Genomic DNA, 15411 nt, shown 5'->3' on the forward strand with positions numbered 1-15411 from the left:
TAGAGTTGGTACTTGATGAAGTTCAGAGATGAAGAAGACGGAGATGAGGATGAAAAGATAATAATGACTAACTCATGAAATACCTCGTTCAAAATTCATGACAATCATGAAAGATAAAGCCTAGTATTTAACCCCATTCTGTAGAGGAGGAAAGAAAATCACAGAAAGGTTAAGTACCTTGCCCAAGACTAAAAAGCTCAAAATTGGTGGGTCCAAGATTCCAACCCAAGCCCTCGGACTCCAGAGCCCATGGCCTTGTCCATTAGTCTTTGATGATGATTCATTCCAGGAACCACAGAAATCATTTATATTCAATTCTCCCCTAATAGATGTGTTCACGTGTACGTATTTTTTGGGCAAAAGTGTAGAAATAATGCATACCAATAACTTATCCCACCTAAATTATGCAGGTAATTGTCCAAAATCTAGTTTGCAAAAGTGACTGAATTAATTATAGTTGTTTTCAATGTAACAGGGGAAAAATGGGATGCTACAAGAATGTTTAAGGACCCCTAATCTAAAAGGAGGACTTATTCAAGTAAGATTGTGTGGGAATGGCAGAGGGGGGGCAGGAGCTTGCCAGGTGCAGGGACATGTGACAGGGACAATGAGTGGTGGAAGAAGCAATGGAAGGTCAGTGCAGACAGTGAGGAGCTCGGTCGGAGGCACAGCCAGAAGGTCAACACGGGGCCAGCTCAGGCAGAACATCAAATCAGAACGTGGTTTTGTTCATTGCTGGCTCTCTAATGGAATGCTGCAATCCCCATCCTTCCTACTACATAAAGGAACATCCTATGGACATTCAAAATGATTTCTGATTAGACTTTCTGCCACTCATTTCATTAGCTCATTCAACAGGACTCCCTGCTCAGTTTGCACAACCCTTTACTTAGTTTTCAAAGGTACTGGACTCTGTTTGCTCAGCTCCACCCCTCGCCTCTCTCCTGTCTCTTACTTAAGGTGCAATCAGTGTCATCAATTTAAATAACATTTCTAGTCTCTTTTGCTCTGCACGTTGAATTAAATGCCTACAGTTGTAAAAATGTGTTTACTTCGTCAAAGTTATCCAAATTTTAATCATGTATGTCGAAATATTGATCTAGAAGACATCGTCTTTAGACCTTTTCCCCTATTAATTATTTAAATGTTCTCTGAATTGATTTATACAGAATCAAGGAATTAAGCTTTTGCTATTGCTTATAATCATTTTGTATTCCTACATTTATTTGCTATCTGTCATTCATTCAACACTCATTGGGCCCCTGCTATAAGCCAGCGGTAAGCTCAGTTTATGTCAAAGCAACTGACATAAACAGCTGTGTCTGCTTTGAAAAGGCCTCAAAGGATCTGATGCCTAAATGATGACAGTGAAACTTCCAGACAAAGCTGGATATCTACCAAATGGTAAATTACTCTAAATAGTTCATTATTCAGATTACATTGAATATTCTTAAATAATAAAGAAGGTATGATGGAAAAACAATACAATATGTATGACTTTAAGAATCAAAACTTTAAATACATAATTCTAAGAAAAAATTTTAACTGTACCTATTCTGAAAGAAAGCAGTACCATAATTTCTAAAAAAATACAAAGACATGTTTTAGTAAAATCCAATATTTTAAGTGTTATGTTGGGTAATGTTTAATTATTTCCATGGGACCTCAATATAAAAAATTAATTTAAAGCATGAACCACTTTTTCCCTAGAGGAAAAAGAAAATCACTTGAAAGGCATTTCTATCAAATAAAATAAAAATTACACACTTATGAAATTTATTAACCATTGATTAGTCAGATCACAAGAGCCCTGCTATTAGGTTTCTCTTGGAACAGGCATGAGACCAGGCAAGATTTCTACACCTTCAAGAGTAACTAGTTCGATGCTTTAAGCAAAGACTCAGGTCATTAGGTGACTATGTGTTCATATTTCTACACCAAACATCATTGAGAAAATAAACTATAACCAGAATAAAACTTTTTTTTATGTACATGACTCGAGTTGATTGCTTTGGCTGCTACAGGTATGGGCTCTGTTTTGATCAAAAAACTGCAAACCTTCCAATGTTAGCCACTCACCCAAACTGAGTAGCAATAATGATTTTACTGCTCCTAAAAGCATATAATAATTTTATTCCATTTCTGTGAATTAAAACCTGCCCCCAAATCCCAAATAATCTTTTATTCGCATATAACATAATGTGAGGTTTATTCGGGAGATGAGAAAAATAGTTATCTCAGCACAACACATTTGTTATTAAGAAAGGAAGGAAGGAAGGAAAGAAGGAGGAAGGAAAGAAGGAGGGAGGGAGGGAGGGAGGGAGGGAGGGAGGGAGGGAGGGAGGGAGGGAGGGAGGGAGAGAGGGATCACATTTACAAAGGTGATCAAAGATGAGAAACAATTCTAGTATAAAGCGGTCAGAAACTGCACAAAGGTAAATAGGAAAATATTTTATCAAGTGTTCTATATTTTAGGAGAGGCACATGGGAAGTCTCAGATAACCTAAGGGAAGTTGACAGAAAGAGGAAGGGAGCCAGGTCCCATCCAGGTGGCCTTGGGAAAAGTGGTCAGAGAGAAAGAAATATTGTTAGCCTTCCCTCTCCAAGTGGACAAATCCCAAATCTGCAAACCTTAAATACTTTCTGCAGGTGGTGGGAGAAATGCTGAGGTATATAATGGAAGAACAGATATGATATGTTGGTATAATCGTCCATCATATACCTCACCATACCATTTCTTCTAAGCAGAGAAACGACAACGCTAGTGTTATTTAGCAAATGCTATGGAATGAAGACAAAAAGGTCAATCTTGGGTGAAGTGAACTGAAAAGTAGTCAGGAGAAACACTAAGTAATTCAGAAAATACCTAAATAGGAGGTCGGGGTGGGGATGATACTGCATCAAAATAATAATAATAATCAGGTTTTCATCTCTTCTCTTTCCAAGTTTACCTCTAGTGGACATATTATTGAGTGGTTAAAAAGAAAAGTCAAAACAGAAGGTAAGAGGAAAAGCAGAGGTCATGGTAAATTATAAATTAAGAAGTAATTATAAAGATCATAAATCCTTTAACGATTTATGAGATTAAAAGGTGAGATTCCTGTGATACTACTCAGTCATAAAAAAGAAAGAAATCTTGTCATTTTTAACAAGATGGATGGACCTTGAGGGCATTACGTTCAGCGAAATAAGTCAGACAAAGACAAATGCTGTGTGATCTCACTTATATGGGGTATCTTTAAAACAAGAACAAACAAACAAAAACCCCTGAGCTCACAGATATAGAGAACAGACTGATGGTTGGCAGAGTCAGGGCAGGGTGGGGTGAGGGTGGGGGTGGGTAAAATGGGTGAAGGTGGGCAAAGGTACAAACTTCCAGTTACAAAATAAGTCCTGGGACGTAGTATACAGCACAGGGACTACAGATATAATACTGTATTGTATACTTGAGACTTGCTAGGAGAGTAGATCTTAAAATGCCTCATCGCACACACAAAAAAACTTTTTGTCACTACATGTGGTAATGAACCTTAACTAGACTTACTGTGGTCATCATTTCATAATACATACAAATACCACATCATTACGTTATACATCTAAAACTACCGCAATGCTATACGTCAATAACACCTCCATTTTTTAAAAGGGTTTAAAAACAGGCAATATGAACAACAAGGTGACCTTCCTGTCCCTTAAAAGCCAAGTCCCAGGCTTGAATTCCCTATAATACCCAGTCAAAGGTTCCAACTTTAAGAATCATCCTGATTTGAAAGCTGAACACTGTGACCTATGACGTGAGGCACCTACCGTATGCAAAGCACAACACAGTTTGTTTTGAGTGGAGCTGTCAGAGGGGGGGAAATGCGAGTGCTTTCGTGCAGAGGAAAAACCACAGCAGATCTCTCCGGACCCAGAAGAAAGCCCTATTTGAGCACCACGCTTTGCAGCTAGTCTCCTTCACCCCACAAATGGAATCAAGTTAATGAAGTGGCGACTGCAGCCGGACTGACAACCACCTGTCAACTCAGTGGGACATAATTCATTTATTCTTTCCATTCGCCATTCACTAATTATTATTGAAAACCTGTCTGTGTCCGGGGTGGTAAAGAGAGCGATGAGCTTAACAAAGCCAGTCCCTACTCTCTCCTTGCACGGAGCTTGCGTTCTCAACGGAACAACAACAAGAAAAGACGTACGCAGTAGAATTCATGTGCTCCTATGTGCCAGCAAGAAAAACAACGTTTGGCAAGTGGATGAAGAACGAAGTGTGTGTGCACGCATGTGCAACTGTAAATAGGAAATTCCAAGAAAGACTTTGATTAGGCGGCACTGGAATGGAGACCTGGAAGAAGGGGGTGGGGAGTGTTCCGTGCAGATATCTTCCTGGCAGGAGAAGCGAAAGGTCTTGCCTTCATGTCTCCTTGATCTGTTGAAGCAACAAGGAACCCAGTGTAGCTGGAGTGGATGGAGGGGAGGGAAGAGTGAGAGGCATTCAGAGAGGAAAAGGAGCGAGATCAAGGACAGGACTTGGGATTCACTGGTTTAGTTACGTGTTTCCAGGGCCAGACATTTACTTACCTAACACGCCACAAAATTCAGCATTTCTTCTAACAGCACTTTTTAATGAAAAATCTCTCCCTGTATTTCTAACAGCCAGCTAAGGTATCTTTTTTTTTTTATTTCCTTGCAAAGCTTTTCTTTCTTTTCTCTTAGCAGAGGGGTGGGGGGGAATCAATTAATTGGTATGATGGTGATCCAAGACTGTGGTTTCCCAACAGGCCAATAAATGACACAGTTGCTAAACTGTGGTTAAAAAAAACAGGATGTTCCTCTCAGCGCTTCCTGAAAAGAACCTCGGACCCCCGCCATAATGCACTGGAGGAAAGGAGGTAAGGAAAAGCAGCTGGAAGCTGATGCCCACCAGAAAAATTCCCAAGTTGAGATGTCCCTGGAGTGAAGCCAGGTAGCTCATAAAGCTCGAACGTTCCTGTCTTGTCCCCCAGTGCCCCACAGACAACAGCAAGAACATATCCCGGAGGAAACGCGTCCCCAGGTTAGAAGTCAAGTTCTGTGTTTTGTACACATAAATCCCATGTTTTTCACTGGTGTTTCTTTATGTGGCTTAAGGGGAAAAATGAAAGATTTTTTACATCTGAGACATTCAACATGAGGAATTATAGATGAAAAAAACCATTGTGAGTTACATATATAGACATACATAATTAATATATATACATATATACACAATACAGCTAGAGCAACTATATATTTTAGATTGTCTGGGGGCAGTCATGGTTCATGCCTATTATTCCAGTGAAAGTATTAATAGCTTCTCCTTTCAATTTCCAAACTGTCCTGCGTTGGATGATAAATTATATGGTCACTTTATCGACAGTTCCTATTCAAAAGGAGTCAAGTAATAAAGTTCTGCCATACTCAACTTTAATTTGACATATTTTGCTTTGCAAAAAATTCTAATTATACCAGTTTTAATGTAAAAAAAACTTGACAGAGAGATAATAAGACCAAAAATCAAGAATATCAAAATGAGGAATAAGGAAAAGGATAAACATTTGAAAGAAAACTTGTCCAAATGTTACCATTTTAAAAGGAAACAGGAATGACCAAAATATTATTTTAAAACCAAGAACAGATTTCTTTCGCATCAGGGTAACTTTGGAACATCTAAACTGCTAATAAGTAGGTATTTAAAAGGCTTTTCTGTAGCATCAGTTATTCTGTTGGATGCCGAGGATAAGAAGATAAAAGACACAGCTCTTTTCGAAAAGGAGTTTATAATCAGCAAGAGGAGGCATCCACCTAAACAATTCAATTACAAACAAATCACAGTGCAGTATCATCAAAGCTATTATGAAGGGAACACAGGGTGAGAAGGAAGGGACTGTGGGAAGGAACCAGGGAAGGACTCACAGCGGCCTTTGGGGAAAAGATGATGATGATGGAGCTGCATCTTTAAAAATGAGACGAGATGGCAGGTGAAGATGGGTGGGGAAACGAGACCCTCTAAACAAAGAGAGTCCCATGTACAAATGCCAAAGGCATGAAACATCTTAGAGGATCATGCAAATCACGTAGAATGGCTGAAGCAAGCAAACAGTGACACCAGATGTAGCTGGAGAAGTACTCAGAGATCAGATGGTGCAAATAAACACAACTGTAAACGCTTCAAACTTCAAGATATGAGGAGCCATTGAAAAATGTTGAGGGAACAGACAAAATAGGTGTCTGGGTGTTGGAAGGGCCACTGCGACAGCTGTGGGGTGGGTAACTTTGAGGGCGATCAGACCGGAGGTAGAAAGATCAGTGAGGAAGTCACTGGACTGATTTAGTTTAATTCAGTAAGAAAAGAGAGCCCTTGCAGTAGACTGTAGTAGAGTTTTAGTACAGAGGCTCGAGCTGGAGGTATAGATTTGGGAATCGAGACTATTTTAAGTGATCGTTGAGCTTTGGGAGAAAGGACAGTAATAGAAGAAAACCAGGAGCAAACTCTGCAGAACTCCCATGTTTAGAGGCAGGCAAACATGGACAAACTCTTAAAGGAGACGCAGGAAAAAGATGGAATCATGAGAAAGATGGGAGAGAACCCATGGAAAAGAGAGAAGTGTCAGCTTCAAAAAGAGAGTAGAATACGGTATCAGGACTAAGGGCGGCCATTTGATTTGGCAGTCAGGTCTCTAGCTGACCTTGGCCATAACTATTTCAGTAGAATGGTAGGAGGGAGGGAGAGTGGAAGCCAAATTTCAGAGGGTTAAGTAAGTAACTGGAGATGAGGAAGTAAAGAAAACAAGGATAAACTACTCTTTTCTCCCCAAGAAGGCTGGCCATGAAGAAAAGGAGAGGAACAGGGCAATAGACAGGTTTTCGTGATTATTGCTTTCAAGTGAGGGAAGACATACATTTATACACTCATTTCGTAAAATGTGATGGAGAAGATGGTGATTCAGGAAATAGAAGAATCAAAACAGAAAGTTCCCAAAGGAGGTGAGAGTACAGGTAGGTGCCCAGACAGAGAGGAGGGGCAAGGCTGGGAATACTGACAGTTGGGAGGTTGGAAGAAAGGAAATTGATGTCCCCATTTGTGGTCCCCATTTTCTCTGTGAAATCATCACTGAAAGTAAGGATGACAGTGATGAACAAAGAGGCTTGAAGAGAAGTACTTGAACATTTAAGTACTATGCAGAGCACCACAAGTCACCCACTAATGTGCTGGAGACTATGGATATACGGCGGCCCCGGTCCACACAGATGGACAATCACCTCCAAGCTCTTCAGCAGCCTGGAGGAAAGGGAAATAAAGACAAATGGGACATCTTCCCGGCCTTGGGGGTTCAACAGGAGAGGTGCTTTGTCAGGAGAGGCACTGGACCTGGAGGGACGCGGTGAGAGGAAAAGTATGGGTTCAGGTAAGCTTCTCGAGCAGGATGGAGCAGCCATGACACCAGCAGCGCTGCCCCACATCGAACAGGTTTGTAGCTGAGGGCCTCCAGGGAGACACCTCCCCGCGGATGGCTTTTCTCTTCCGGCATGCTTCAGAGAGCAAAATCCCAGCCAGTGCTACTGGCTTAGCACGAGAGCAACTCTTCTGCCATTCAGTGAGCTGTGTCTACCACCTTCTTCAAGGTGGTCTGGAGGTTAGCCCTGGGCAGGGGTCCTCTTCTCTGGGTGGTGCTCTCCTAAGGAGCAGCCCCTCTGTTCCTTCCTGACAGCCACTGTCCCTACATTCAGTAGCTCTCTTAGCTCCTTGCAGGCCACTCCCTCATACTCTCATCCCCTGCTATGGTTAACACGTTTTTATAGTAAATGTTCCCCATTCAAATTGCTCTGTGGCTCCTCTCTTCTGACTGGACACAAATGGACACAATGTTCAGGAAAGAAAATAAAATCAGGAGGCAGGTAGGTTAGAAGAAAACAGAGACCACAGGACCCTTAACAGAAGGCTTTTTACAGGAAGGGAAAGGCATGGTGTTTGAGAGCCACAAAAGGAGAAACAGGCAAATGTTTTGCCTGATCTAGGCTCTTGGATGCTTTGAGTTTGCGCCAATAAATATTCTTCAGTGAAGAGAGCTGCAGGGTCAGCAGCAATCTGAGGGAGAAAGCTAGGTTTTATTTAAGGCAAACTATAAAATATTTTGAGAAGATAGTACAAATATACAACCACCCCTGATCCAGAGAGCATAATGGAAAGGGTGGTTTGAAGTGTGGAGAACAAAGACTGGAAGCCAAAGCATCCGAGAACGAGCTGTCTCATCCCACGCCATCAGGACCGAATGCTGGTTTCCCAGTAAGTTGGATGCAATGGGAAATGATTAAAAACAAAGATTCATACATACCATAGACACTTTATATAACTTAAAATGTACAGACATGAGCCAATCTTTTGATGTAAGACCAAGGCCTGCTTTCTGCATATGGACCTGCTGACTGGAGTTATGTCTTACGTAAACCACATCCTTGAGCCACGATTCCCGGTTTCTCTCTCTTTAAAGTGGAGGGAGAACCTGAAGACACTGGGAAGCCATCTAACTCAGAACCCAATCCAGATTTTCATAGCGCCCCCCACTTTCTTACCGCATTGTCCTGGCTGCACCTAGGCAGGGGCAGAGCTTTCGTAGCCAATCTTTATTGTCCTTCCAAGGCTGACTTTGTATAGAAACAAACCTCAGTCTGTTCTGCATTTGGTCAGTGTATTTACTCTTCATCTAAACTGCATAAGGAAAATAAGAACTACAGCTGGGTGCACAGGTTTGAGGACAAACACAACACAGCTGGCCCTTGGGAAGAAGACAGCTTAACTGCTGGGAGCGGCAGTACACAGGCCGCCTACAGACATCGGGGTGCTGAGGGCGGCAGTACCGGTTAAGCCTCTGAGTCACTTACGAGGAGGCCAGTTAAGAGAGCTTTAACTGTACAGGTGACAAGACCGAGTGCATTGTGAGGTGTGGGAGAGGACGGGGGAATGAGAAGTATTATTTATGAACTAGCTTTAGGTTTCCCAACGGACAGCTGACATCTTGGTTTTCTTCTTCCCTTGTGCACCCTTTTCCCTGTCCTCACCTCTTAACTTCTGTGGCTTTTCCTATGTTGGAGGAGAGTCACTAGGACTTTAAGAAACAAGGTGTAAAATGAGTAAGAGGCCTAGAGAAGGAGTCTGATGCTCCAGAGCCCCCTCTGGACTCCCAGCTGGTTCCACGTAACTCCTCGTCGACATCTAGGAAGTTGGCTTGCTTTATTCCTCTTTCCCCACTTACATCTTTTCTTCATCTGAATTGTTCTGCCAGGTGACTGGGGACCAATATTCATACTCTGTCGCTTTCATTCTCTCTTTCTCACGCTTCCCACCGGATGTTTAGAGGTTACTCATAGTAACCATACAGAAAGGGAAAGGTAACACAACTAACAAAACCAGATCTATACTTTGAGGAAACGATCTAAGTACCAGTGTTAACTGTTCTGGGGCTAGATATACCCTACCCTAAACATCATCACTAATTCCATTCGTACATTGTCCAGTACCGGGCACCCTTCTTATGTCCCTGTGAAATGAATAGATTCTAGCACCACTCTTCCATGGTCCTCAGGGAGGAATCGCCCAGATTCGGAAGTCTCTCCACCCACCACTCTACATCATAGATTCAATAGGCATTATAAGGTAATAACGACCTTTTATAGATCAGCCACCATTTACTGAGCAATTACTATGGGCAATCGATGTGTTAAGGGCCCTGTGGTTTGGGGGCATCATCTTGCTTAATCCCCACAGAGGTGGTATTATTATTACTATTATCATCCCCATTTCACAGAGGAATTAGCAAGACTCTAGGGATTAAGCATGATGCTCATGGTCACACAGCAAGTAAGTAGCAGAGCCAGGATTTGAATGTAGGTAACTGGACCTCAGAGGCTGAGCTCTTAACCAACACACCACATGGCCCTTCTCAGATGTCCAGGCTCAAAGTGGAATTCGTTTAAAATTTAGAATAACCTCCTTGTTAATATACACAATATCAATGATTTCCTTCCCCTAACAATGACCCCCATCCATACATGTAGGAAAAATCAGTTTAGGGCATTCTCCTATTGGTTCTAAAGAGATGTTTACCTGTTAAAGACCACAAGGAGAAAATTAGCTCACTGAAACGTAATCTTTCTGGCTTAAGCAACCCTATTTGGAATGGGGTGATAGAAGGCAATAAAGTCGTCTTTCATGAAAGCATTTCCCACTCAGTACTTTTCACTACCTTTGCCTTTGATCCAACACACCATCTTCCATAACAAAGTGAGAAAGAGACATGCAGCGGAATAAGAAAGATGGGTAAACCAGTTACTCGTTGGAAAGTTAAATAATTCAAACTTACCTTTTTGGTACACTTCTTGACGGTGTTGATTAATTCTTGTATTACGAGATCTACACTCTTCAAGGAAGGCCCTTTCAGCTTTACAATTTGTTTTTTGACTATTGCTTCAAACGCCATGTCTGGAGTAAACAACCCTGTCCTGAATTTAAGAAAGAAAGCAGCACGTTAGATTTTTTAAATTGAGTAATATCCAGTATTCTTTTGAAGATGTTTAAATTGACATGCCACTTAAAGTACGCATGTACTACCCAAGTTTAAAAGGTACATAGTGATTTATTCTATCCATAGTATCACTTGTAATAATATATTTAGTACTAATATTCCATAATAAATTCTGTTCTATAAATAACTAACATTACTCAAAAATAGTCCCCAAAATGTTTTCATATTGTATAATGTGGCCTTTAACTAATATTTAACTGTAATATGTCTCATCTCACAGTTTCACAGTAGCAAAAAGGAATACTACAATAGGAATGGTGTCCTAAATTTACATTCCTTTCTAAATATCCAAAAGCAATCCTCTCTTCATGGAGTAAGAAGCGATCCTCATTTCTGAATACAGACATAGCAGTGTTGGTGGACGATACAAACTACAGGAGAACTGTTGTATAGTGAGCTCAGGGGGTCCCAGGATGAGGTCCTGGCAAGCTGGAGGGAAAAGATGGCAGTTAGGTGGACTAGCTCGAAACCCATGATGGCTACATGATGGATTTACAAAAGTAGCAAGTATCCTTTACACTTGGTTAGAATTAATTCAACCTGGTATTGTCATCATGATTTTCTCATACTGTGCGGAAACTCAGGAGCAGATGTGTGTGTTTCTGTGTGTTTCATAAAAAAGTGAAAAATGTTTCCTCACATCTAAACAGAAGGCCAATGGAGAAAAGCTACAATAAGGGGGACCCCGAGCCCTGTGGTTCGGCCACACCCAAAGACCTGCAGGCTCCAGGCACTGGCACTTGGCCTTCCCAGTCCCAATCCCTCCTGCCTTCCTCTTCTCACATCTGACCCGATTAACTAACTTCTCTTCCTTCAACACTCCACTCTGTGATAGTACTTCTGGGAAATTTCTTTAACACTTACTTCCCTTACACCAGCTTTATTCTACTCAATGTCCCTTCTTATCGCTTACTTAGCACTTTTTGTTCCCCTCTGCTTCTAACTGTAGTGATCGCACTACATTGTAATTGTAATTTCTCCACCTTATATACAGAAAATAATCCACACCGTTTAGTCTAACATTAAATATTTCCCCCATTAGAGCCTAATCTTCATTTTTTTCTCCTTCCTTTTACGTACCCTATGTTTCAGCCAAACCGGACCATTTGCCTTTCCACAAACACACTCGTACTAATAACTTAGGTCCTTGCCTTCGTCTGTGATGTTCATTGCGGCCTCCCTACAAACTTCAGCCTGTCCAAATCCTACCTGTGCTTTAAAGCCCAGATCAAGAGGAGCCGCTTACTACCGCCTGCCTTCTCCTGTCCTGCCACTGACAAGGTCTTCCTTCTCTGAACCCCAACACCCCATTTCAGGGCAGAGGTCTGAGCACGTATTTTAGTCCCATCACTACACTGGGAGGAAGAGTCATTGTTGTATTTATCTTTGTGTGTCCCACAAGGGCTGTCAGGCCCCCTCCCTTGTGAATCATTGCCACTGAGTGTTTGAAGAACAAAGAGGGACCATCAGGTGGGTCCTTCGTGGGCAAAACTAGTTTCCATTACTCAGATGTCTCACAGAATCAACTGGGAACAACACTTTTCCAAAGTGTATTTGAGGGCATAAATAATCACACCATTAGTATGTCATATTTTGGACACTATATACTATCTATCAATTTATGGGCAAATTAACTCCAATACAATAATAACAGCCAATCTCGCCCATTGGTTGGCACGTACGTCAGAAATCTACGACCCTGAATTCTGAGCTTTTGCAATTACACTCAACAAAAGTGTATCTGGTAAGGAGTTTTAAGAGCCATGTAAAGGCATTGTATTTGGCTAAGTAAAAATACTTGATAACCCAGAAACGTGATCTGGTTCCACAGCGTTTTCAGAGAGACGTGTCCAAGTTCGAGTTCTGCCCAGCTAAAGAGCAAGACACAGTTTCTGTACCAAATGTATTCTGGATTGGAGGGAGAGGGACGGGAACTAATAGGAAACTTCGAACTCGTGCTGATGGTCAGAGAAACTGGATTTTCACTGAGTGAATGCATACGTACCCGTACTGTTGGAGACGTGTGGAGGGGACTGTCTACATTTTACAATGACAGCTAACTCGCATGTTGTAACTCCTTTGGAAAATCACCCATCATGTGCACACTCCCTGTGAAGCTTTGTCCCCTCGGGCCCTGTTCCCAAAACAGTCTCCACTTGGCCCTAAGGCAGAAGCTGAGGTACTGTGGCCAGTGGACAGGGGACGGCTCCTTCATGGAGTTTATCCCTGAAGCAGGTGACCTCAGTCTTATGACCTTGACTTCAGGGCACCTCGGTTTAACATCGGCTCCATTACATTTTGTTTAGCCTTTTGTACATGAACTCAAGGAATGGCTGTTTTAAATTCATTATTTCTTATTATAGTTCTTTAAAGAAAGTAAAAAAAATAATTCCGCTTTATACAAGGATAGACGCAGGCACAAGTCCCACTCCCGGCCTCTCGTCCCTGTGCTTGGCGGTCTGCATTTCCTACCCCCATCCAAACACATGGCTCCCTGCCGGGTGGGCACACACTGCGCCTTCCCACTTCTGTGCCAGGGCTCGTACTGCTCCTACCATTTCAAGCCATTTTTTCTATCCTCTGGCCCCAACCCTCTCCATGCTCTCACACCTCATAGCGTGCGCGCGCGCGCACACACACACACACACACCCCTTCGCCTGCTGAAAGCATTCTTGTCCTCCAAACTGGCAAGGCTCAACTCAAGAGTTACCACCTTCATGAATCTTTCTCAACCTTGCTCCACGGCTCCACCAAAATTAACCTGTCCTGTCTGTGTAAGTCATGATGGCTTAAGAGCATACCGGGCCTCCCTCCCTGAACCCCAAGGCTCTGGAAAACGAGGCTTGCTCACGGGGGATCAAGTAAAGAAATGCTGTGAGTGCAAAAGTGCTTTTGTTCTTCTAATTGGAAAAGACCGAGTATGACAACACAGGAAATTACCACTGAACCCAAACTAGGATTTCCTACTTCCTCCTCCCACCTCTGTACTCCAGATGACGAAAAGGCTGCTTCACGAGGCATTTATAAACATTCATTTTCTCTTAGTAGCTTGAACTGCAGACAAGGGAAACGTGAATGACTTGCCTGATACCGTGTATGTTTTTGATTGCATAGCTTATTTCTCTTCGCAGTTCTTTCTCATTGAACTCCATCTGCAGAGGGAAAATGAGCCACAGATATGACACCTAATTCCACTGCATAATAATATTATTGAATATTAAAGAATGAGAAAAACTTGGCTTCATTATTAATAAATGGATAGTCATGTCTTTCCCAACTGAAACCCAGATGGTCAAAACATCTGTTTATATAAAGTTCAAGGCAACAGAGAACACTGGGGATTTCTGGGAGTTTGATTTCCGTACAACAGATTTTAACTCTATTCCAGATAAGAAGTGTTGTGCATAAAGGAGGCCTCCTGGGTAGAAATCTGGCCATTCATTTGAAACCTATAATTCTTCATTCTTTTGCTGAATGTAGTAAGTATACTCGCAGACGAATGCACAAACAAGAGTGTCACCTGACATGCAGTAGTGGTCCAGCTGTGCTGGGGTAAACAACGGCTGTCTTTTCTCCCTGGCCATTTTAACCACCTGAGTTCAAGATCTCTTTATAAGTGGAAATTATAGCTTTTTACCAGTTCAACACAGGACAGATTGCTGTGTAAACATTTCCCTGGAGTTCTAGGTCCCTGAAATTCATTTGGGAGTAGGCTCAAAGTCCCATGGAGCTTAGACCAGGAAGGGTAGCAAGAGAATATTTGGGTCAGCCCCTGACTCCTGAGATTTGGCCCCTTCAGCCTCGCTGTCTGTCCATTTCCCGTTCACACTCTGGGCCACACAGCAGTGAATGGCTTCAGTTCCCTGCCCACACCCTGTGGCCCCACCGTCCAGCTGTAAAGGACGGTTGCTCTCCTTCTGTGTGGAACCACCTCCCCTCCTAGTCTCAGCCCAACTCCTGCTTGAAGAGCTCTTCATCCTTCCACACTCTGCTCAGAAGCCCGGCGCCCTGACGCTCTGGACAGGGATTCCCGCCTGTGGGCTGTGTTTCTGTAACACCCTGTGCTGAGGTTTATCACTTTTCTTGGCACATTGTAATGAAGCTGTCTATTTACCCATCTGCCTCCCACACCAAGACGTAAGCACCTGCCTCTGGACACGAGGCAAGTAACACGGTCCCTAAAACTCCTCAGCTGCCCGCTGGGCACTTCAAACATAACAGACACAAAATGAAATCCTTGATTCACACCTTCACACACACTTAGCTTTTCCTCAGTTTCCCTCAGCTGACAGGCACTACCATTTGCTCAGGGGTACCTGCCAAAACATTGGGAGTCCCCTTAAGCTTCTCTTTCTTGCATCCCCAGTGTCAGCCCTGCTGACCCTACTTCCAAAACCACAATCCACCCACCTCTCTCTGTCCTCTCTTCGGAGGTGCTTTTACTACGAGGCTACAGAAGTTTAAATTTCAGGGCTTCTCCCTGCAGAAGCCCCTTCCAAGAGGTTCACTGTGTGTTTAGGATTTTGTATTCTTCCTCAAGGGAGTCCCCAAAATTGTATAAGCTTCAGGCCCCAGAGAAAGTGGACCAGTCCCTGCTCTGGGCCTGTGTTTAACTCGCCATACTTGTCTCCCTCTGCAAGCCAGCCCCACAGTGTTCGTTCAAAATCATCGACCAGATCAGGTCCCACCTTTTCTCCAAACCCTCCCCTGACGGTCCCGTCGTTAGATGTAAACACCTCAGGGCAACCTCGAAAGCCATGAATAACTGGGCATTTCCTCCCTCTCAATTCACTTCACACCCTGTCCCCTTCA

The 15411-nt window shown here is 42.7% G+C and overlaps 1 protein-coding gene across 6 annotated transcripts in view; it reads right to left on the minus strand.

Moving 5' to 3' along the window:
• Nucleotides 1–15411, minus strand: part of DNM3 (dynamin 3) — a 397977-nt gene that overhangs the window by 261548 nt on the left and 121018 nt on the right. For all 6 annotated transcript variants that reach the window (XM_081025373.1, XM_081025374.1, XM_081025371.1 and 3 more), the window contains exons 9-10: nucleotides 13684–13751; nucleotides 10377–10515 (exon numbers count right to left, since the gene is read on the minus strand). In XM_081025373.1, coding sequence (XP_080881499.1) covers nucleotides 10377–10515; nucleotides 13684–13751 — 207 coding nt within the window. The remainder of the gene's footprint in view (nucleotides 1–10376; nucleotides 10516–13683; nucleotides 13752–15411) is intronic.

This window comes from Rhinolophus hipposideros (genome assembly GCF_964194185.1).
Source record: "Rhinolophus hipposideros genome assembly, chromosome: 19".
Lineage (NCBI taxonomy): Eukaryota > Metazoa > Chordata > Mammalia > Chiroptera > Rhinolophidae > Rhinolophus > Rhinolophus hipposideros.